This window comes from Carassius gibelio, chromosome A1 (assembly GCF_023724105.1).
Source record: "Carassius gibelio isolate Cgi1373 ecotype wild population from Czech Republic chromosome A1, carGib1.2-hapl.c, whole genome shotgun sequence".
NCBI classification, from domain to species: domain Eukaryota; kingdom Metazoa; phylum Chordata; class Actinopteri; order Cypriniformes; family Cyprinidae; genus Carassius; species Carassius gibelio.
This window is the reverse complement of record NC_068371.1, coordinates 6,990,978-7,010,227: the sequence shown is the minus strand read 5'-3', so window position 1 is coordinate 7,010,227 and position 19,250 is coordinate 6,990,978. Positions and strand designations below refer to the sequence as shown.

At 36.5% G+C, this 19,250-nt stretch overlaps 2 protein-coding genes across 4 annotated transcripts; both read left to right on the top strand.

Annotated features, from left to right (window-relative positions):
• The first annotated feature begins 942 nt into the window (after positions 1-942).
• On the top strand, positions 943-11,717 carry LOC127972617 (dihydropyrimidinase-related protein 1). 3 transcript variants are annotated; one of them, XM_052576298.1, is made up of 14 exons: positions 943-1,608; positions 3,706-3,794; positions 4,636-4,820; positions 5,390-5,554; positions 6,205-6,266; positions 6,362-6,442; positions 6,531-6,599; positions 6,702-6,822; positions 7,376-7,532; positions 8,484-8,625; positions 8,722-8,892; positions 9,120-9,299; positions 9,961-10,126; positions 10,270-11,717. In XM_052576298.1, the coding sequence occupies exons 1-14, from the start codon at positions 1,288-1,290 to the stop codon at positions 10,359-10,361; spliced, it is 2,001 nt and encodes a 666-aa protein (XP_052432258.1). In that variant the 5' UTR covers positions 943-1,287; the 3' UTR covers positions 10,362-11,717. The 3 variants fall into 3 exon arrangements, with proteins under 3 accessions (XP_052432258.1, XP_052432335.1, XP_052432416.1); XM_052576375.1 differs by having other exon boundaries at positions 1,328-1,528; XM_052576456.1 differs by lacking the exon at positions 943-1,608 and adding an exon at positions 2,346-2,828.
• A 2,537-nt stretch (positions 11,718-14,254) lies between these two features.
• On the top strand, positions 14,255-15,981 carry LOC127942262 (D(1) dopamine receptor-like). Its single transcript, XM_052537976.1, has one exon. The coding sequence runs from the start codon at positions 14,461-14,463 to the stop codon at positions 15,820-15,822; it is 1,362 nt and encodes a 453-aa protein (XP_052393936.1). The 5' UTR covers positions 14,255-14,460; the 3' UTR covers positions 15,823-15,981.
• The last annotated feature ends 3,269 nt before the right edge of the window (positions 15,982-19,250 follow it).

The window sequence follows — 19,250 nt, the reverse complement described above, 5'->3', positions numbered from 1 at the left end:
GGTTTTGAATGACAAAACACATCAGTCCTGCATTGGCGAAAGACTAGCGGTAAGTTTAGAATACAGTACAATAATTTCGGCCCTTTATCATGATAAAATCATGAAGGAGTTACAGCTGAATGAACGTCCGTTAGACCTGATTGGCAGCCACTACATGTCAACAAAGTAGCTTTTTGCTTGCACAGTGATGTAGGCCTGTTCACAGAAGACGCAGTAAGCTTCAAAGCGCTTGTGCAGTTCTGAAAAACAGCTCTATATGTTCATTTTCCCCGTGCTATACCCCGTGCTATTTGTGAGACAGAAGGAGACCGCATTGAACAGCCTAGTAGGCTAATGGGGATTTTGATTCGTCTCAGTGACTTGAATCTATTCTGTTTACTAAAGATTCGTTCACTGAGTGGCCGTTTCTGGCGCCAAGACCCATTAACACCAAAAGCGATAATTATAACGATAACTGTATTAATCTCCATGCCAGCGGAATGATGACCTTATAGTTAGGCCTATGTTGTCTGCCCGTTTTAAATGCTCGAGCTTGTCGTTAAAAACAGTTGTTCATAGTCGAAACAAATATTTGTATGAGACTCAGAAAGTGTGCAAATATCAACTTTATTCATTAATTAATTAATATATATATATATATATATATATATATATATATATATATATATATATATATATATATATATATATATATATATATATATTAGCTTTAATACAGATTATAAGGTATGGACAAATAAAATCTGTCTCCCCATCTGTTCTGTTCTTTCCAAGTATACAAGTGCATGTAAATGAATGAGAACGTTCCTTCATTTGAAAGATTTGTTCAAAATACTGATTCGTTCACGACTCAAACATCAAGTTCCATGCTTTTACCCAGACCAATAGTTTTATGCAAGTCGGTGCAGCTATCTGCAGTGTTTTTGCGCATTTCGGATGGAGGGTGGCAGTCATATAGCTCAAATCTACAACTCGACAGAGTAAACAGAAAAACGACAACAACAAAAACATTTGACACAGGCCTAAATTTAAACAATTAGGCTAACTAAATTTGCTTTTACCGATGTCCAGAGTTAACTGGATTTGAGGATGCAATATTATTCGGACTAGCTCATATTAATAAAGCGCGTTATTATCACTTGTCTGGAAAGTAGATCGCATCATCTTTCGCATTATAAGTATGCAAGCTGCGACCTTCGCATCCCCAGGCAAACCAAGGCTGACCTAGTTTTCTGCACTGGCATCTCGTTTCATCATTGTATTAGACTCGTTTCCGTCCTGTGAGTGATGTCGGACTGTAGGCGACAGTGGAACCGGGAGGATGAGCTCCCTGTGTACCTGGCTAAACCCATCTCGACTGGACCCAGCCAGCGTCACAAGTCTTACGGCTATACGACTATCGATTTTCAACAGTACGCTGTAGGGAGGAACGAGAACAGGAGCTCACGCAGCAGTAGCAGGGAACGCATCGTGGATGGGGATTTTGAAGCCTATGAGATCAGCGGCGGGACCTTCATCAGCTCCCCGGGTGAGAGAGACGACGGGCGTCCGGGTGTCGAAATCACGGATCAGACTGAAAAGGAATGTGATTATAAAAACAACGGGAAGGTGGGCTTGAATTTTATGTTTGACGATCATGGAATTTTTCATCGGATTTGAACCTTAAACCATGCATGCAAGCACAAGGTTTCAATTTGCTTTTAAAAGATTAACAACATATTTTACTGCATAGCCCAATAAAATAGGCTACGAAATTAAAAATTTTACTAGGCCTATAGGCTATGGTAAAATTTAAAATCCATAGCTCTGATTGTAGCTACTATAGCCTAATAAGAAAACAAACAAACAGAACAACGTATTGAAAATAACATTTATAGTTAAATGTAGGTTGCCTTATATGGTAAAATATAGCTATATGATATTTAAAATCAATAATGTAGTTTTTCTATAGTAATAAGAAAACAAACAACAAAACACTTTAGATTTATATTAAGAATTAGCTAATAATTTCGAGTTAGTTCATATAGCCTACAGAGAGAGAAAAAAATAACATGAATGTTTTTCTAAGTAAAATGTTACATTATTTTATAACTTATGGGTCTTTCCCATTTCAGAGTCTCCTGTAAACCATCAACATTTTCTTTTCTTTTTTTTCTCAAATATTAAATAGCATTTTATGATATTTAGTTAATGACTATAGCATTATTTTACTGTATTTTGCATTATTTTCACGTTTGTCTCTTTGAAGATATTTGGCCAGTTTTTTATAACTTTAGGTTATGGTGTGATCTTTTATTGGCTTATTATTAACAGTTCATTTCACAAACAGATAATATCAGCTCACTCAAATAAGTTGGTTTATACCCAGCTAACAAATTTATGGGGGAAAAAAAAGTTCTAAAATGAAAATAAATAAAAAAGTTTCCATGTTGTCGTAGGGGTTTGATTTTTTTTAACGGATTTAACGAAATTTAACGAAACTGTTGCTATACCACTCTTGAACCATAACACCAACATTCTCATCACCGATTTTCGCCCAGTTCTCTCTCTCTCGTTTCAATTGAGGGGGGCGCTCCAACAAACACAAATCACGTCTTCGAACAGGCGAACAGACACGCACTCAGCACATACACTCAAACACACACACACACACACACACACCTATCGGGAGAGGCGCTCGCTTGTGCAGCACTAACGGAGCGCTAGCTCGTTACGTTGGTTGTTGGCACAAAGAAGCGGGTACCTGCTCATTGTTCATCTCCTTAAATAATAAAGGAGAGATGTCTGGGACAGGCTACCAAGGGAAGAAGAACATCCCGCATTTGACGGTAAGATACCGGCTGCGAGTCGCCCTGCTGCTACCCGGTAAATCCTGCGCATGGGGGAACCGAGAAGGGATTAAACTCTTAGCAAGCCAACAAAGCAAAGGCCGCTTAGAAGAGCACTGAAATCAGCCAACGGAGAGGTGCTACAATATGGCAAAGCATCATTGCTACAATGCTGCAACAATGTGGCAAAGCCAGGCACACATCCCTCCCGTGCATTGAAGCGAACCAATGCTCCGATTGCATTTAAAATAGAAGCGGGAATAAATAATGAATCAGTGCATGAATACAGTAGCTTTGATGGGCGCGTTTCATTTGACAAAATAATGGCGAGTGCGTTTGCTTCGCGCGAGACTAAGAGCAAAATTGAAATAAAGAGACTTTTAAAAGCCGTGCACACATTAAGTCAAAGAACATGAGGAATATGTGCCCCATGTGCTGTATTTTTGCGTGTAGTTATAAGTAATGGATTAGAACTATCCTAATCCTTGACTAAAGCAATCTTTGCGATCTGTTCCGGGTTGACATCTAGAAATAGCGCATATATTGAGGTTTTTCAATCTGAATATCCAGCCTAACCCAGATGAGGAAAGCGCCGTGGTACAGTATGTGCCTTCCTTACAATTGGATGATGCGAGGTTACCATGGCAACCTAACATCTTTCCACATCACCACATGTGCTCTTCTCTGTTCATAGAACCCCACGCATTCACAGAGTGTGAAGCTGAAACTGTGCAGAAGGCTCTTTTATCAGTGGTTGTAAGAGCACTTCACTGAATTGCAAATATAGCAGGTAAAATAAGGTTTAAACTGGTGTTGGAATCACTCATTCTCTCTCTCTCTCTCTCTCTCTCTCTCTCTCTCTCTCTCTCTTCCTCAGAGTGAACGGCTGCTGATTAAAGGTGGACGAGTGGTTAATGATGATCAGTCGCAATATGCTGACATTTATGTTGAAGATGGAATTATTAAGTAAGACATGCACAAGCAAATGCACACTTTTTTCAAAACCACAATGCAATTTTTCGTGAGTAGTTGCATATTGTTAATATATATATGAATGTTGCATGCATGAAACCTTCTCATCGATCACAGTCGCATATAAAAAAAATCTTAAATGGCTTTCTGCAGCATCTTATAAAATGTATTAATTTTTCTCAGTGGTAGTGGAATGATAATTTAAGGTAAGGACAATGTTAAACTTACATTTATTAACAACTCACCATACTAGAAATGTTAATATAGACATTCCAATAATGTAAAAATGTTCAGTTTGCCTAATGTTAAAGGAATATTATTTTCAAAGAATTGATTCATATTTGGAAATCAGAAATAAGTGTGTGTATGCATATCAGCATATGTTGATTTATGTTGAAGATTGACTTGATATCATGCACAAGCAAATCAAAACTTTATTTCCAACTGCACAGTGCAATTTTTCACTGCAAATGTTATATCATTATTATGAATATCAGTGATACATGAAAATGGTGCATATTATCAAAAAAAAATAAAATAATCTGTGTTAAAAATTGAATAAAAAAAGCTATGGCTGTCAGTAGAATGTAATAATGTAAATTTGTAGTTACATTGTATTTTATAACATTTTATTTGGCGTAATATGACATTCTCCTGTGGCAGCAGGCCTTAGATATCTCTTTATAACCTTGATGTTTTAATAAAAAAACCATACATTTTTCAATATTTTGTGTGATATAATACATTTGTAGAATGTATTTAGTCACATTCATATTTTTTCCTTCCTTGTCCCTCTCTGCGCTTTATTAAACCCTTTATTAAATCTCTCCCACAGACAGGTTGGGGAGAACCTGATTGTGCCGGGGGGAGTGAAGGTGATTGAGGCTAATGGGTGTATGGTGATTCCTGGAGGTATTGATGTGAACACCTGCCTGCATAAGCCTTACCTAGGCACTCCACCTGTGGATGACTTCTACCAGGGCACTAAAGCTGCTCTGGCAGGTGGAACCACCATGATCAGTAAGTCTGGAGGAATTGTTATTCAAAGTAAGAAAGGAAGTTTAAAAATATATATATAATAAATAAGGACTTAAAATAGCATTTGATCTCAATGCTAATTGTCTAATTTGGGCAAATGTTCAAGTATATAGAATATTTACGATGCAGTACCAACTTCCCTAACAAGTAGGGACAAATAGACTGGACTAGGACTCACTTGCATCTCCCTTCCAGAGCAAAGCCGTGTCCCAAATATGCCTGTTGTTGCTACAAGGACATGACCTAGGAATGCATCTCCTGCATGTCAACTACAGCCAATCAGATTTTGTTTCTTCTAGTAGTCTGAGACAAGAGGTTTTTATGGTTACCGTAGTTAATTTTCTTTAAATAATGAATCAGAACTATTAGCTGTTGTGAGTGACATCATTTCCAGCTACAAAAAGTGAAAGGAGTTTTTGTGCACGAGAAAAAAGTCTTTGAGGAACATACATAGTTTAATGAGTAATCAAAAACAAACAAAAAAAAAAATCAAACAAAATCTTCAATAGAAAATAATAGAAATGACCAAAAACCAGCATCTTCTGTTTCAGTTGACCATGTGACTCCACAGCCTGGTGAGAGTCTATTGGAGGCCTTTGAGAAGTGGCAGGAAGTGGCTGATAAGAAGTCCTGCTGTGATTATTCACTTCATTTGGATATCCCACATTGGCATGAAGGTGTGAAGGAGGAGCTGGAACAACTGGTACATGAAAAAGGTGAACACATATTAAAGTTTGTACTCACATATTTGCATTTTAACAACTTGAAGTGCTAATGATTGTCAATACACTTATTTGCTCAAACGTTTGGGTTCAGTGTATTCAGTAAGAACACATTAAACTGGTCAAAGTGTCTGTAAAGCCATTTATAATGTTATAAAAAAAATTATATTTACATTTATAGTCTTTTATCCAAAGCTACTTACAAATGAGGACTATGAAAGCAATCAAAATCAACAAGAGAGCAATGATATACAAGTGCTGTAACAAGTCTCAGTTAGCTTAAACGCAGTACACATGGCAAGGGTTCTTTTGAACTTTTTATTTATCAAATAATCCTGAAAAATGGATCAGTTGTTTCTGGAAAAAACATTGAGCAGTACAACTGTTTTCAACATTGATATGATAATAATTTGTCTTGAGCACAAAATCAGCATATTAGAATGATTTCTGAAGTGACACTGAAGACTGGAGTGATGGCTGCTGAAATAAATTGCATTTTTAAATATATTGAAAATGGATAACAGTGAATTTAATTTGTATTTCACAATATTACATTTGTACTGCATTTTTGATCAAATGAATGCAGCCTAAGTGAGTAGAAGAGACTTCAAAAAATCAATGTTAATGTTCTCTTCTTTTGGCAGGAATCAACTCTTTCCAAGTATACATGGCTTACAAAGGGTTATTTCAAATGCCTGACTCTCAGGTTAGTTGATGTTATTGCCATCTACTGTATGCCTCCATCTATAGAAAGTTCTGTACTGTAATATAATCAAATCTGATCTCTCTTTCTCCCTATAGTTGTATGAAGCGTTCTCATTCCTTAAGGAGCTGGGGGCAGTGGTTCTGGTTCATGCAGAGAATGGAGACCTGATAGCACAGGTTGACTTATGAGAAAATGCCATACATTATTCCAAAATATTTAGGTGCCATTTACTGTTTTTTCATGTTTAAAACATTTGTGTTCAAGGAACAAAGCAAAATCTTGGGAATGGGCATCACTGGTCCAGAGGGCCACCCACTGAGCCGTCCGGAGGAGGTGGGATCAATGAACAAATTGGCAAATTAAATATACGTTTAACTGGGTAACTGTTGACAGTGGTGTGAAGCGTCCTGTTGTAATTGGTTGTCTGTTTCACAGCTGGAGGCAGAGGCTGTTTTCCGTGCCATCACCCTTGGCAACCGAGTCAACTGCCCGGTCTACATCACCAAAGTGATGAGTAAAAGTGCAGCTGATACTGTGGCCACTGCACGGAAGAAAGGTGATTGCAAAGTGTGAAAATTAATATTTAATATCTTTGAAAGAAGCCTCTTATATTTACCCAGGGTGCATTTACTTAATCAAAATTACAGTAAAAACAGTAAGATTGTGAAACATTATTATTATTATTCTCTTTTAATATATTATTAATATGTCACATATTCCTGTGACAGTAAAGATGCATTTTCAACGCCATTTCTTCAGTCTCACATAATCAAAAGTCATTCTAATATGATTTGCGGCTCAATAATCTTTATTTTTTATTATTTTATTTTTTTATAATTAGCAATGTATGTTCTTATATTATTAATATAATAATAAATAACTTTTTTAGCATTCTAGAAAGTTGAAAATAACAATTTATTTTATAAAAAAAAAATTTTTTAAGTAAGTCTTTACTGTTACTTTTGGTCAATTTAATGCATTCTTGCTGAAAAAAGTATTAACTTCTTTCATAAAAAAAAAAACAATCTTACTGACCTTCTTACCTGGCCTTTTTTATGTTTTATTAATCTATAAATTTGAACGGGTTATTTTCATTGCACTGGCTTTAGGCTCTGTTGTTTTCGGGGAGCCAATCACAGCCAGCTTGGCAACAGATGGCTCACACTATTGGAGCAAAAACTGGGCAAAAGCAGCAGCCTATGTGACCTCTCCGCCCCTCAGCCCTGACCCGATGACACCTGACCACCTTAACTCTCTACTGTCCTGGTAAGACATTTTGAGTTATTTCTACATTTTTAGACATCTGTGACATTTGCATTATTAGTGTAGAAGCAGTGTAGCAGTGGAGACTTTGGGCAAGTGGCATTATCTACCAGTTTTTTTATCTATTCTCTCGATTACTTTGGCTCTTTGCTACACCCAGACCACAGACACACCTTTTCCTGTCCCCATTTCTAAAAATAGATCAGGCTTTCATATCATGTTGCCATGGTTACAGAGCACCCTCATCCTCTCTCCCCACACACACAAACAAACACACACACGCATAACATGTAGACTCGCAGGCTGTTAGACTATGAGAGAGATGTCACTATGTTGACATCCACAGCCACACATACTTCGACATGCACACACGCACTCAAAGGCACAGGGATTCACACACACACACACACACACACACACTGTAGCATGGAGGCAGACTGACACAGCTGGAGAGAGGACATTTATTTTTAGCTTAGATGCATTAGACGGCTCCAAAGGACGAGAGGAAATTCTAGAAAAAGATCAAAGAACAAGTATTAGATTATATGCATTTTGTGAAGACAGATAACAGCCACACATATCCGTAAGGATTATGGATGCATACATCCATTTGGAATGAAACCACTGATTAAAGTCAAAAGATGAATCAAAGCTTATCACAAGCAGCTTTTCCAAAGCTGACGAGGTAAATACTAATATGTAAAATGTGCACAGTGTCATTCAAACAATTACTAAACACCATCAAGGTAACATGCATGAGACTAAAATAATGCAAAAAACATTCATTTAATGTTTAATGCCATTTGAACAATGTCCAGTTCTATGACAAATCATGCAACCTATAAAGAATAAGATCATCACAAAGAACATCACAACTAGCTCTAGAGGGCAGATCATGGTTAGTTTGGAGCTGCTAGCCCTGTAGTTACATTTCTCTTAATCTTCTATCCTCAGTGGGGATCTGCAGGTCGTAGGCAGTGGACATTGTGCTTACAGCACCTCTCAAAAGGCCATAGGGAAGGACAACTTTACTCTTATACCAGAGGGAACCAATGGAGTGGAGGAGAGAATGGGTTTCGTTTGGGACAAAGCTGTGGTTAGTGCATCTGCATGTATGCTTATATGGACTGAGGTTCAGGTTGCATTTATTATTAGTATTTATATCAGTTACCACACAATTTGTTTCCTACAGGCTTCGGGGAAGATGGATGAAAACCAGTTTGTTGCAGTTACAAGCAGTAATGCAGCCAAAATCTTCAACCTGTACCCTCGTAAGGGTCGGATAGCAGTGGGTTCAGATGCTGACATTGTTATCTGGGACCCTGACAAGATCAAGACCATCACAGCCAAAGAACAGCAGTCGGTGAGGATTACAAAGCTCTGCAAGATGCTGGAATATTGAACGATACTCTGGATGGCTGTTATTTAGTTATTCCTTCATTTAATACTGCATTTTATACATCTGTAATGGCTTGTTATATCGTTCCTAAATCTTAAAAGCTTTCAACATTTTAATGGTGATTTAGTTTATACTTGAGAAACACTGGAAATGGGTTTTCTTCTAGTAGTACTGCTCTCTTCTATTTCTAGGCTCTGGAGTATAATATTTTTGAGGGGATGGAGTGTCATGGTGGTCCAGTGTATGTGGTCTGTCAGGGTAGGACTGTGTTTGAGGAAGGGAAGCTCCAGGTTCAGCAGGGGACTGGGCGTTTCATCTCCCGCAAGCCCTTCCCTGACGTCGCCTACCAGCGCATTAAGTGCCGTACCAAGGTATGACTCTCAATCCCTTGATTATTTCACTGACCTTCACTCAGTCTTAGTTAGCTATGCTGAGTATATATAAACTGCTATTAACAAGTTTGGGTTCGGTATGATTTTTCATGTTTCTGACAGAAGTCTCTTATGCTCACCAAGGCTGCATTTATTTTAGCAAAAATACTTTCTGTTTTAATATATTTTAAAATATAATTTAGTCTGTGATGGCAAAGCTGAATTTTCTTCTGTGTCACACGATCCTTCAGAAATATTTTTTAATATGGGGATATTGTTCCGTAAGAAACATTTATTATGATTATTGTCAATTTTGAAAACCATTGTGCTGCTTCATATTTTTGGTGGAAACAATGATATGTTTTATTTTCAGGATTTTTGCTAAATAAGAAGTTCAAAAGAACAGCATTTATTTGAAACATAATTCACATTATAAATGTCTTGAAATCAATTTAATTAAATCAATTTAATGCATTATTGCTATATAAACTTATACATTTCTTTATCAGTGTAGTAGCATATTGGCTGTAGTGGCATATTGGAATATTTGCTTAGCATTTATCGACAAATGATACTGCCATAATGAACTAGATGTGTTGTGATATGGTGTAAAGACTGTTAAAAATGTAAAAAGCACCTGTCCTTTGACTGTTTTTGGCAGATGATGAGCAAACAGGGAGTTTCTCGTGGGATATATGATGGTCCAGTATATGATGTCCCAGCAACACCCAAATACATTACCCCATCACCCTCCGCCAAGACCTCGCCCACTACACACCAGCCTCCACCAATCAGAAACTTGCATCAGTCTAACTTCAGCCTATCAGGTGAGATGGGATCAGACTATTAGAATATTACCTTTTCCAATTATTCCCTAAGAAAATAATATTCAAAAATGTATTTGAATAATGTGTCATTTTATTGGTTATTTACAGCAAGTATATTTTTATGATTATTTCAATACTATTAGGGGCTCAAATCGACGACAACGTTCCTCGGCGCTCTGGCCATCGCATTGTAGCACCCCCTGGTGGTCGTTCCAACATCACCAGCCTTGGTTAAGCCTTCTGCAGCTCCTATGTGATTTTGAGAGAGAGAGAGAGAGAGAGAGTGTGTGTGTGTGTGTGTGTGTGTGTGTGTGTGTGTGTGTGTGTGTTATTATAGTTCTATCTTTTGACAAATCATCAGTATTCTCCTCTCATAGGGCCATGCTATTAACAGATTTTCGTGCAATGCATGCATGTCAAAAATATCACTGTACCTTACCTGTGCAGTAAACGTCCCATCCACAGTGAATATTACTGTGCTTTGTGCACAATATTCTCCCTGCTAAAACATACCTATATACATATATATAGATAGCTTGACAATCACTAGAAAATACTTTGTAATAAATTTAGAAAATGCAGCATTTAAACAATTCTAATATATTTACCCACATTTTGAGTTATTATACCCTAATTCTGCTGATGTGACCCCAGTGTTTGTGACAGTGTTGAAAATGTCCTGCTTTGAAGCCCTGTGAAACCAGTTACTGGTCATCCCAAAATAAAGGTGCTCCTCCTGCTGGACAATTTACAGAACTAAAGTTAACTTGTGTTAGTGATGATAAGGGACAAGTGCTAATATGCAGGTCTGAGATCAGTTTTGGCATAGATGTACCACTAATAAGTACATTGAAATGCTGAGAGTCGATCTGCTCTTACAAACACTCTCATGTTCTCTGTGCACTAAAATGTTTTTAATTCTGTGTTATCCGTCTGTTTGTGGTTAAGAATGATTGTGGATTGCATGATCTCACTTTTAGATGTTGGTATTATTCACATCAGACCTTTCGATTCTTACTCTCCCTTTATTCTTTAAGGATCATTTTATCAGTTATCTTATCTAATTTGAATTGTTTTATAAGAAGACTTTGTTATATCACTTTTTGTTTTAATTCTGCATTAAGTAAAACAGCTTCATTGCATTTTATCTCCTCCATGCTCTTGACTGCATAGAAGGTTTTCATATTACCTCAGTATCACAAATACAAAATCAAAGAATGCAACTATATGCAAGCTGCAAGATTTTTGTATTTGTCTGCAACACCCTCATCTGCGATACAAGATGAATTCAGAAAGAGCTAAAGATGCTTTTATTTCACCTGCATGTTTTTTTCCTTCTATTGTGAGATTTTTACAGTATTGCTCCACACTAGCCCAGTCACTGTGTACACTAAAAGTGCTCTTGTTTTGAATCAATACAAGGGCATTTCCAAGCCTGCTTTCTTATTTTCCATATTGTGATTGCATATGGTATATATAGTGTTTATGAACAATTCCATTTTTTGTTTTGTAGGCTGATATCCATAAATGCACTTATTGACTGTTGACAATGATATTCACTTTGCTATGGTGAAATAAAGTTCATAAATATTTCACTGTTTGTTTCACCTTTGTGAGACTGCCTTTTTCTGAATTAACCATACATGAAGAAAGAAACCTGGGATTGTTTTAGTTATGTATTTTGTATTATGTATTTTAGTCTGTAGACACGTCTTAACCAACAAATAAATATTGAAAATTCCACCAGTACTGTCCAGAAAAAAAATGCAACTTCCCCACCTGTAAAAACAAAGCTTGCTTGGATGGAGACCGACAGAGCAAAAGTCACATCTGAAGAAAAAAAAATGATAAAAAGATGAAAAAAGGGAAAGACAAAAGACAAGCAAGTGAGATTGTAATGAAGATACAAGATACAGAAAATAAGCAAACATTACTCCATCACCTGCGAAGCGAAAAAGAATGGATGTAAGTCAGCTGGAAAGGGACCTTTCCTGTCCCTTCCCAAAAACAGGGCCCAAAAGACGGACAGACTTACTAACTAACTTGATTATTTCTGGCTATAGCTGTTTAAAGTAAAGTTTTCCATTTTTTCCAGTGTTCACCACTAGATGTCCTAACTTTAATACTAGTAACTATTATAGTTATTTAGCCTTAATATTACATTCATTATCCAATATCTCCTTCATACCTTGGCAATTGTATTTGTAGGCCTTCATTATAGTTGCCATTGGCCACCCCACTCTTCACCAAAACATTCACTTTGTTGTTGGATGAAAAGATTTTGCAGTGTGGCAATGTCCACACACATGAATTGATTCAGGTTTTTCAGGATGACTAATGATTATTCTAATAAATATATTATTATGAATATCAATAATAATAGCATTATTAATAAAATAATAAAAGTTCATTTAAGTTGTGGGAAAAAAAAGAAATAAAAATGAATATATATATATATATATATATATATATATATATATATATATATATATATATATATATATATATATATATATTTACAATTCTAGCCAAAATATTGGTAGAAATATCTTATATGGGTGCGTTACACAGATGTTATAAATAATAATAATGTGGTTTATATTATAAAAAATGTTTTAAAATATCAAATATTGCAAATACTGTTCAGTACTCATGTTCATTCATTTAGTTCCCCTTTAATCCTTCTGGCCCTGCTCAGGTCTGAGAGTCATAAGTCAATTCACATGGTAAAAAAATAAATAAAAAAAATCGGTCATTTTAGTTGATTCGAGGTCAGTTCCTGTCAAGTTCTGAAAGCTCTTTTAACAGATTAACAGGGGCAGTCACATTTACCATTGCTCAATGAAATTTCACAGGCGAAATCCGGATCCCCACACAGTTCCCCAGGCAGATTCTCTCATATTCAAACTGGTTACAAATTCGCCATACTGATCAACAAAAAGCTGCTTGGTCTGAAACTGTCTTCTGTGTGATTAGTGCTTCATACTTCGCTATGCTATTGAAAATTGACCTTTTCTGCATGTGGAAGATTTTGCTGAAATATCTAATGTGACACTGTACTGTAGGCCATCACCTTAAAAGAACAGTTCACCCAAACATTTGATAAAGAAGCCCAATTCCAGGGAAAACCGCGGACTTGGCAACACTGTGACGGATAGTAATGTCTACCATGGACACATGTCGCAGCGCAACCACAACAGCTTGACGTTGTCTAATTTGGCATGGTCTCCCTGCTGCACTTATAGTAGTAAAGGCTTTCCTCTGTATATAAATATCATTACAAGTACAATTTTGGATGTATTATTTGTGTCCCCTTCAAAAATTGATCTTGAGAATTAATTTTTGTTTATTGTCCCCCCGCCACCCAACTGTTAGACGAAATTTACACCCCTGCCAACACACTATCCAAGTTGTAATTGCTGGGTATCTGATTACATGTAACATAATGTTATGTAATCACATTCCACAAATGTTGTACTTGTAATTAAATAATACCAAATGATCATAATCAGATTACAGTTACTTTTTTATGGATTACATAATTATGTATTTGATATTATGTGGGGAAGATTCATACTTTTTTGTCAGTCAAACCCTTTGACCTATAACATTTTTATTTAGATTAAAAGTTAATATTGAAATAATTTTACAAACCAAATTTGATTGTTTACAGTGTTATGTTGTTTAATGGTCACACTGGCATGCACGTGAACAAAATATTTCTAATGAAATTATTTACACCATAAGTTTAAAGGTCATTTAATTAAGATAAGTAGTCTAAAAGTATTCTAAAATATTCAGAATACATTACCTAAAAAGACTAATCTAAATTACATTATGTCATTTACAGTAAGTAATCTTCCCAGCACTGCCTGTTGTCCACCGACATATTTGAGCTTGTTTTGGACTGTTTTTGGTTTTGTGGATTACCGATGATTATTGATGTTTAGCCTATAATTCTGACGGCACCCATTCACTGTAGAGGATCCATTGGTGAAAATGTAATATAATGTAAATTCCTCCAGATGTGCTCCCATGAAGAAAAATACTCATCTACATCCTCAGCAATTTTTTCCTCAGTAAATTCTCAGCAATTTTTTTTTTTTTTTGGTTGAACAATGGCTTTAATTGAAAACATATTCCACTAACGGGCTATTTGAAAAACCAAAACATTTATTGTTTAACTTTATTTTCTATGTAATATTGTAATTAAATGGCATTAATGAGTTTGTTTGTAATTTTTAAATGTGGATTCAAGCATCAAATTCGTTTTGGGGACACTGTATAGTCTATTAAGTAAAACGGGCCAAAGAGGGCGTTCTTCAGCAGTGTGAATGCGACCTGGAAAGGAACCTGACACGAGACGCTTCAGATTGTCGTTCAAACATGTGAACATCTCAGCGAGGGTCTTAAGAAACAACGAGGTCAGATATAAGATCCGGTCAAAACGTAGAGTAGATGGGAGGAAGTATGGACGGAATATATTTGGGTATGTTTTTGTGAAACTTAAAGACATGTACAACTTCACATCATTGCGCGCTCATGGAGAGCCAGCGGGTCGCATCTTTCTGGCTTTCGCTCTTTCTCTCCTCGTGCTGTGGACGTTATTGGGGAATTTCACCGTTTGCGCAGCGGTTTTGCGCTTCCGTCACCTGAGAGGGAAAGTCACCAATATCTTTATTGTGTCTCTGGCGATGTCGGACTTGCTGGTGGCTGTTCTCGTGATGCCGTGGAAAGCGGCCACGGAGGTGACCGGACACTGGGCGTTTGGCTCTTTCTGCGAGTGCTGGGTGGCTTTTGACATTATGTGCTCCACAGCTTCCATCCTCAACCTGTGCGTAATCAGCTTGGATCGATACTGGGCCATTTCAAACCCATTTCAATACGAGAGGAAGATGAACCGCAGACTCGCCCTCGTTATGGTAAGCGTAACGTGGATCGTATCGCTGGCTATTTCATTCGTGCCCGTGCAGCTGAACTGGCACAGGGCAGACCTGGGCACGGTAACCACAAATAACTGGACCACCAGGGAAATGTGTGACTCGATTCTAAGCAGAACGTATGCCGTTTCCTCCTCTCTGATAAGTTTTTACATTCCCGTGGCAGTGATGCTGGTCACATACACGCGCATCTACCGCATTGCTCAGGTTCAAATCAAGACCATCTCTTCGCTGGAGCGCGCAGCGGAGCGTGCACAGAACTGCAGGGCAGGAGCGCGCACCTGTCCTCTCCAGCACCGCGCGATCAGAGAAACCAAACTGTTCAAAACTCTGTCCGTGATTATGGGGGTGTTTGTGTGCTGCTGGTTTCCGTTCTTCGTCCTGAACTGTGTGATTCCTTTCTGCCACGACCCGAATTGTGTCAGTGAAGCAACTTTTAACGTGTTCGTGTGGTTCGGCTGGTGCAATTCATCGCTCAACCCGATCATATATGCTTTTAACTCTGATTTCAGAGATGCTTTTGCACGACTTCTGTGCTGCCATGACCTGTGCACCAAAACACCTCTTGATGTTCGGTGCAAGGATCCAGTGTCCACCAATAATCAGGGCAGCTCCGTTAACACTATGGAGGTCGGTTATGTCAGTTTGGAAAGGGTGGACAACGAAATGCAACGTCCACTGGTTGAGATACATCTGTTTGAAGATGAGAGCGAGGTGCAGCATACTGACTCAGGAGATGCATGTCAGAATAAATGACTTTAGTGTAAGGCTTAAGTGTAGAGGAGACTTGGATAGTTGTGAATATAGTGAATATTTCTCTAAGGTTTTATTTTGAAAGTGAATTTCTGTATACCTTAATGTTTTATTAAGCTCAGGAAACAAGATACAGTTCCAATTTCTAGCCATGTGACAATAAGAACCTACTGTGTATTGACCAATTTGAGGGAAATAACTTAAAATGTCTAAATAAAAATGTTATTTTCAATTTCCGACATATTTAATTAAACTAAAATGACTTTATTTGTTTAGCAATTTGTAAACACTAAAACAAGTCCAACACTCTTGTAACATGTAAAATTACCAGAAGATTATTTTTGGCTAACAGGCATTCACATTTAGTGATTTTATGAAAGTAAAATCTATAAAAAAAAATAAAAAAAACTTGGGTCAATTTTCCCCAAACTTCTTTTGAATGTAATCCAGCAACAATGAATGAAAAAAAAAAAAGTTCACCCAAAAATGACAATTCTGTCATTAATTGCACCTGTTCCAAACCTTTTGTGGAGCATAAAAGAAATGTCCAAATGTCTCTGTTTTGAGAAATGTCTTAGTTTCCCCAGTCACTGGAAGTTATTGGTAACCAACTGTTTGGTAACCAGTTTTCTTTCAAATATCTTCTTTTGTGTTCTGACGTAGAAATAAAGACAAGAGGTTGAGTTAATGTGGACAAAATATTAATTTTTGGGTGAACTACCCCTTTAAGATGTTTTTATATAAATGCATTTTTGACTTAATTCTTGCATTAAAAATGGAATTCAGTTGTTAGCCAACTATAGTTTGGAGGACATAGAAAACACATAAATATCCTAAATTATAAAAGCTATAGCTGCTTGAAACCAATGGGATTTCCACATCAAAACTTTCAATTTCCTTAGATATAAACCTTGTGACAACTTCCCATGTCTCCTCACATCCTAAAGTTTTGTTTACTTATTTGTATACATTTGAAGACGGCCACAAATGTCAGGTTATCACAGCCACAGAATGAGGTCTGAGGTTTTAAGAGACTGGATGCCAAAGAGCTTGACAAGTCTGAGTATCGTTTTCCATTAGGCACGAGTGCACATGGTTACTTCCTCTCATAAATAATTAGTTGGCTGCAATCTCCACTGAAGGAATGTTACATTTCAGTATGCAAGGGCTTTCGGACTATAGATTATGTATGGCATGTTATGCTTGATGCTTTCGAAGCGCATAGGGACTTGCATGTTTATTTCTTGTCACCCTATCAGGGTCTGGTAGTTAAAGAATATAGAATTTTTTAACAATGCACAACAGTCAGGTATAATAGTTTGATCATCTTGACTTTGTTATAGGTTTGTTAAATTTTTCCTCCCATGAAACATAGTTCTCATGATTCTTCTTTATTATATTTTACAATTAAATTATTAATTGCAAGCAAACTGTAAGCACCAAAAGTCATCTAACACAGGTTTTTGTAGTACAAATTTCACAAAGGAACATTTCCAGAGCATTGGGAGTCTTTTAAGGACACAGTGTATTCACAACAGGAGTGTTACGTATGTAATTAATTCACAATGAGAGGTTTCAGTTGGCTCACAGCAATCAATAAAACATGGGAAGGCAATCCCTAATGCCTTAATAACCTTAAACAAACTAAAAAAAAAAAAGATTTTCACAGTTGTCATTTTTATTGATATAAATGGCAAATGTTGAAATATTCATATTTATAAGCTGATGCGTACTAGTGTAATTATATTATTTGCGGGTAAAATCACTGCTCAGATTTGTCGCTGAATTAAGAGGTGTTTAAAATTGATGGCCCTTGTTACTAAAAATACTTCTCTGTCCTTGAAGTGTTCATTCTTGAAGCACATCCAGCCCCTGAGGCTTGCTTTAATTTTGGAATCCACAGGGATGCTTGTCTATTGAAATTGTTCAAAAGAGCCATGATAGAGCTGCTAAGGACAAGTACATGCCTCTTTTACCTTAACTGAGATCTTCTTAATTTCTTTCTGTGCTAGGGGAGTCTGATGGGAAAGTGTGCTAGTAGGTGTAACATTTAAAATCATGATAAATTCCCATATTCACAGAGGTCCCAAATAATTGGACACTTAAGTCGCACTTGAAATCTATAAATGTCATTGCAAAAGATAGGGTGAGCATACGTCCCAGACATGTCCTGAGCAGGATATCTAAACTGCCTATAATGTACATACATATACATTCAGCAATTATGAAAGCAATATAAAGACAAAGCCTAAAAACAATCATTTTAGGCAAGTTAGAAATTCCAGCCAGGATATAATAAATAATATTAGAAAGAAAGATGGCACAACCACAATTTTACAAGTAAAATATTTTGCACAAATAATTTTTATATATTTATATAATGAAACAACAGATTTACTAATTAAGATAAAACTATTTGGACACTTTCTGGTTATCAAACATTGGTGGATCATGTTCTTAGTTAATCTGATGATGAGCTAAACCTGCGGTTTCTCTGCTAGGACACCTGTGTGAACTTTAGGAGAACTGACTTTATATATCACTATAAATCCTCCTGGGACAAACTTGTTAATATAATGTTTTAAATGGCTAAGAAAAGCAGTTAGTTCTGAGAAAAACTCTAGCATTATTTGCTAGATTTTATAAGCAAGTGTGGCCTAAATATTCAAATACTTCTTGAGGCCATTGCATATGCTTACTTAATGAAGAAGAAAGAGTATCTTTCTGTCTGTGTGTTTGGTCATCAAACACTCACAGTAATGCTAGCCTGCACACAGAGTTTCCTGTAACTGGTCAAAGAGGTTAATGTGCACACTTTGTGTTAGGAGCTCTCTCTGCTCAGTCACTGTGAGACGAAACAAACAACACAGGAATTAATCAAGTTTGCATTGTTTATGTTTAATATGTATGTATATATATATATATATATATATATATATATATATATATATTTTTTTTTTTTTTTTTTTTATTATTTTTTTTTTTTATAATTTGCGAACACAAATAACACTGATTAATTATAGTTCAATTAAAATAGACTTTATTTGCAATCATTAAAATTAGCCTAGGAGTCATCAGTGTGTAACATTTTTTTTTATTTTTTTTATTTTTATATTTATACTTAAATGCTCATTTCAAGGCAAGAGAGTGTGTAAAAGAAGACTAGTTAAATGTTTCCTGATTTGCTGGTAATTGTGTGTGGTGTGTGAGTGTGTGTGTGTGTGTGTGTGTGTGTGAGAGAGAGAGAGAGAGAGAGAGAGAGAGAGAGAGAGAGAGAATGTGCATATTTCATTGTTGTTTATTGAAAACACACATACACATGACCTTAATTGTACAAGGAATTTGTTGAAATAAAACTATTGCTGGAAATGCATTCTGATCTGAAAATGTTATTTTAGGAATCGTGTACATTTAGCATGTGTTTATGGGAG

Excerpts from the sequence above, each read along its gene's own strand:
- LOC127972617 (XM_052576298.1), top strand. The coding sequence starts at position 1,288 with ATGTCGGACTGTAGGCGACAGTGGAACCGGGAGGATGAGCTCCCTGTG. Across the intron at positions 3,795-4,635 it reads GTTGAAGATGGAATTATTAA|ACAGGTTGGGGAGAACCTGA; the intron begins GTAAGACATGCA and ends TCTCTCCCACAG. Across the intron at positions 6,823-7,375 it reads GGCCACTGCACGGAAGAAAG|GCTCTGTTGTTTTCGGGGAG; the intron begins GTGATTGCAAAG and ends CACTGGCTTTAG.
- LOC127942262 (XM_052537976.1), top strand. The coding sequence starts at position 14,461 with ATGCGACCTGGAAAGGAACCTGACACGAGACGCTTCAGATTGTCGTTC.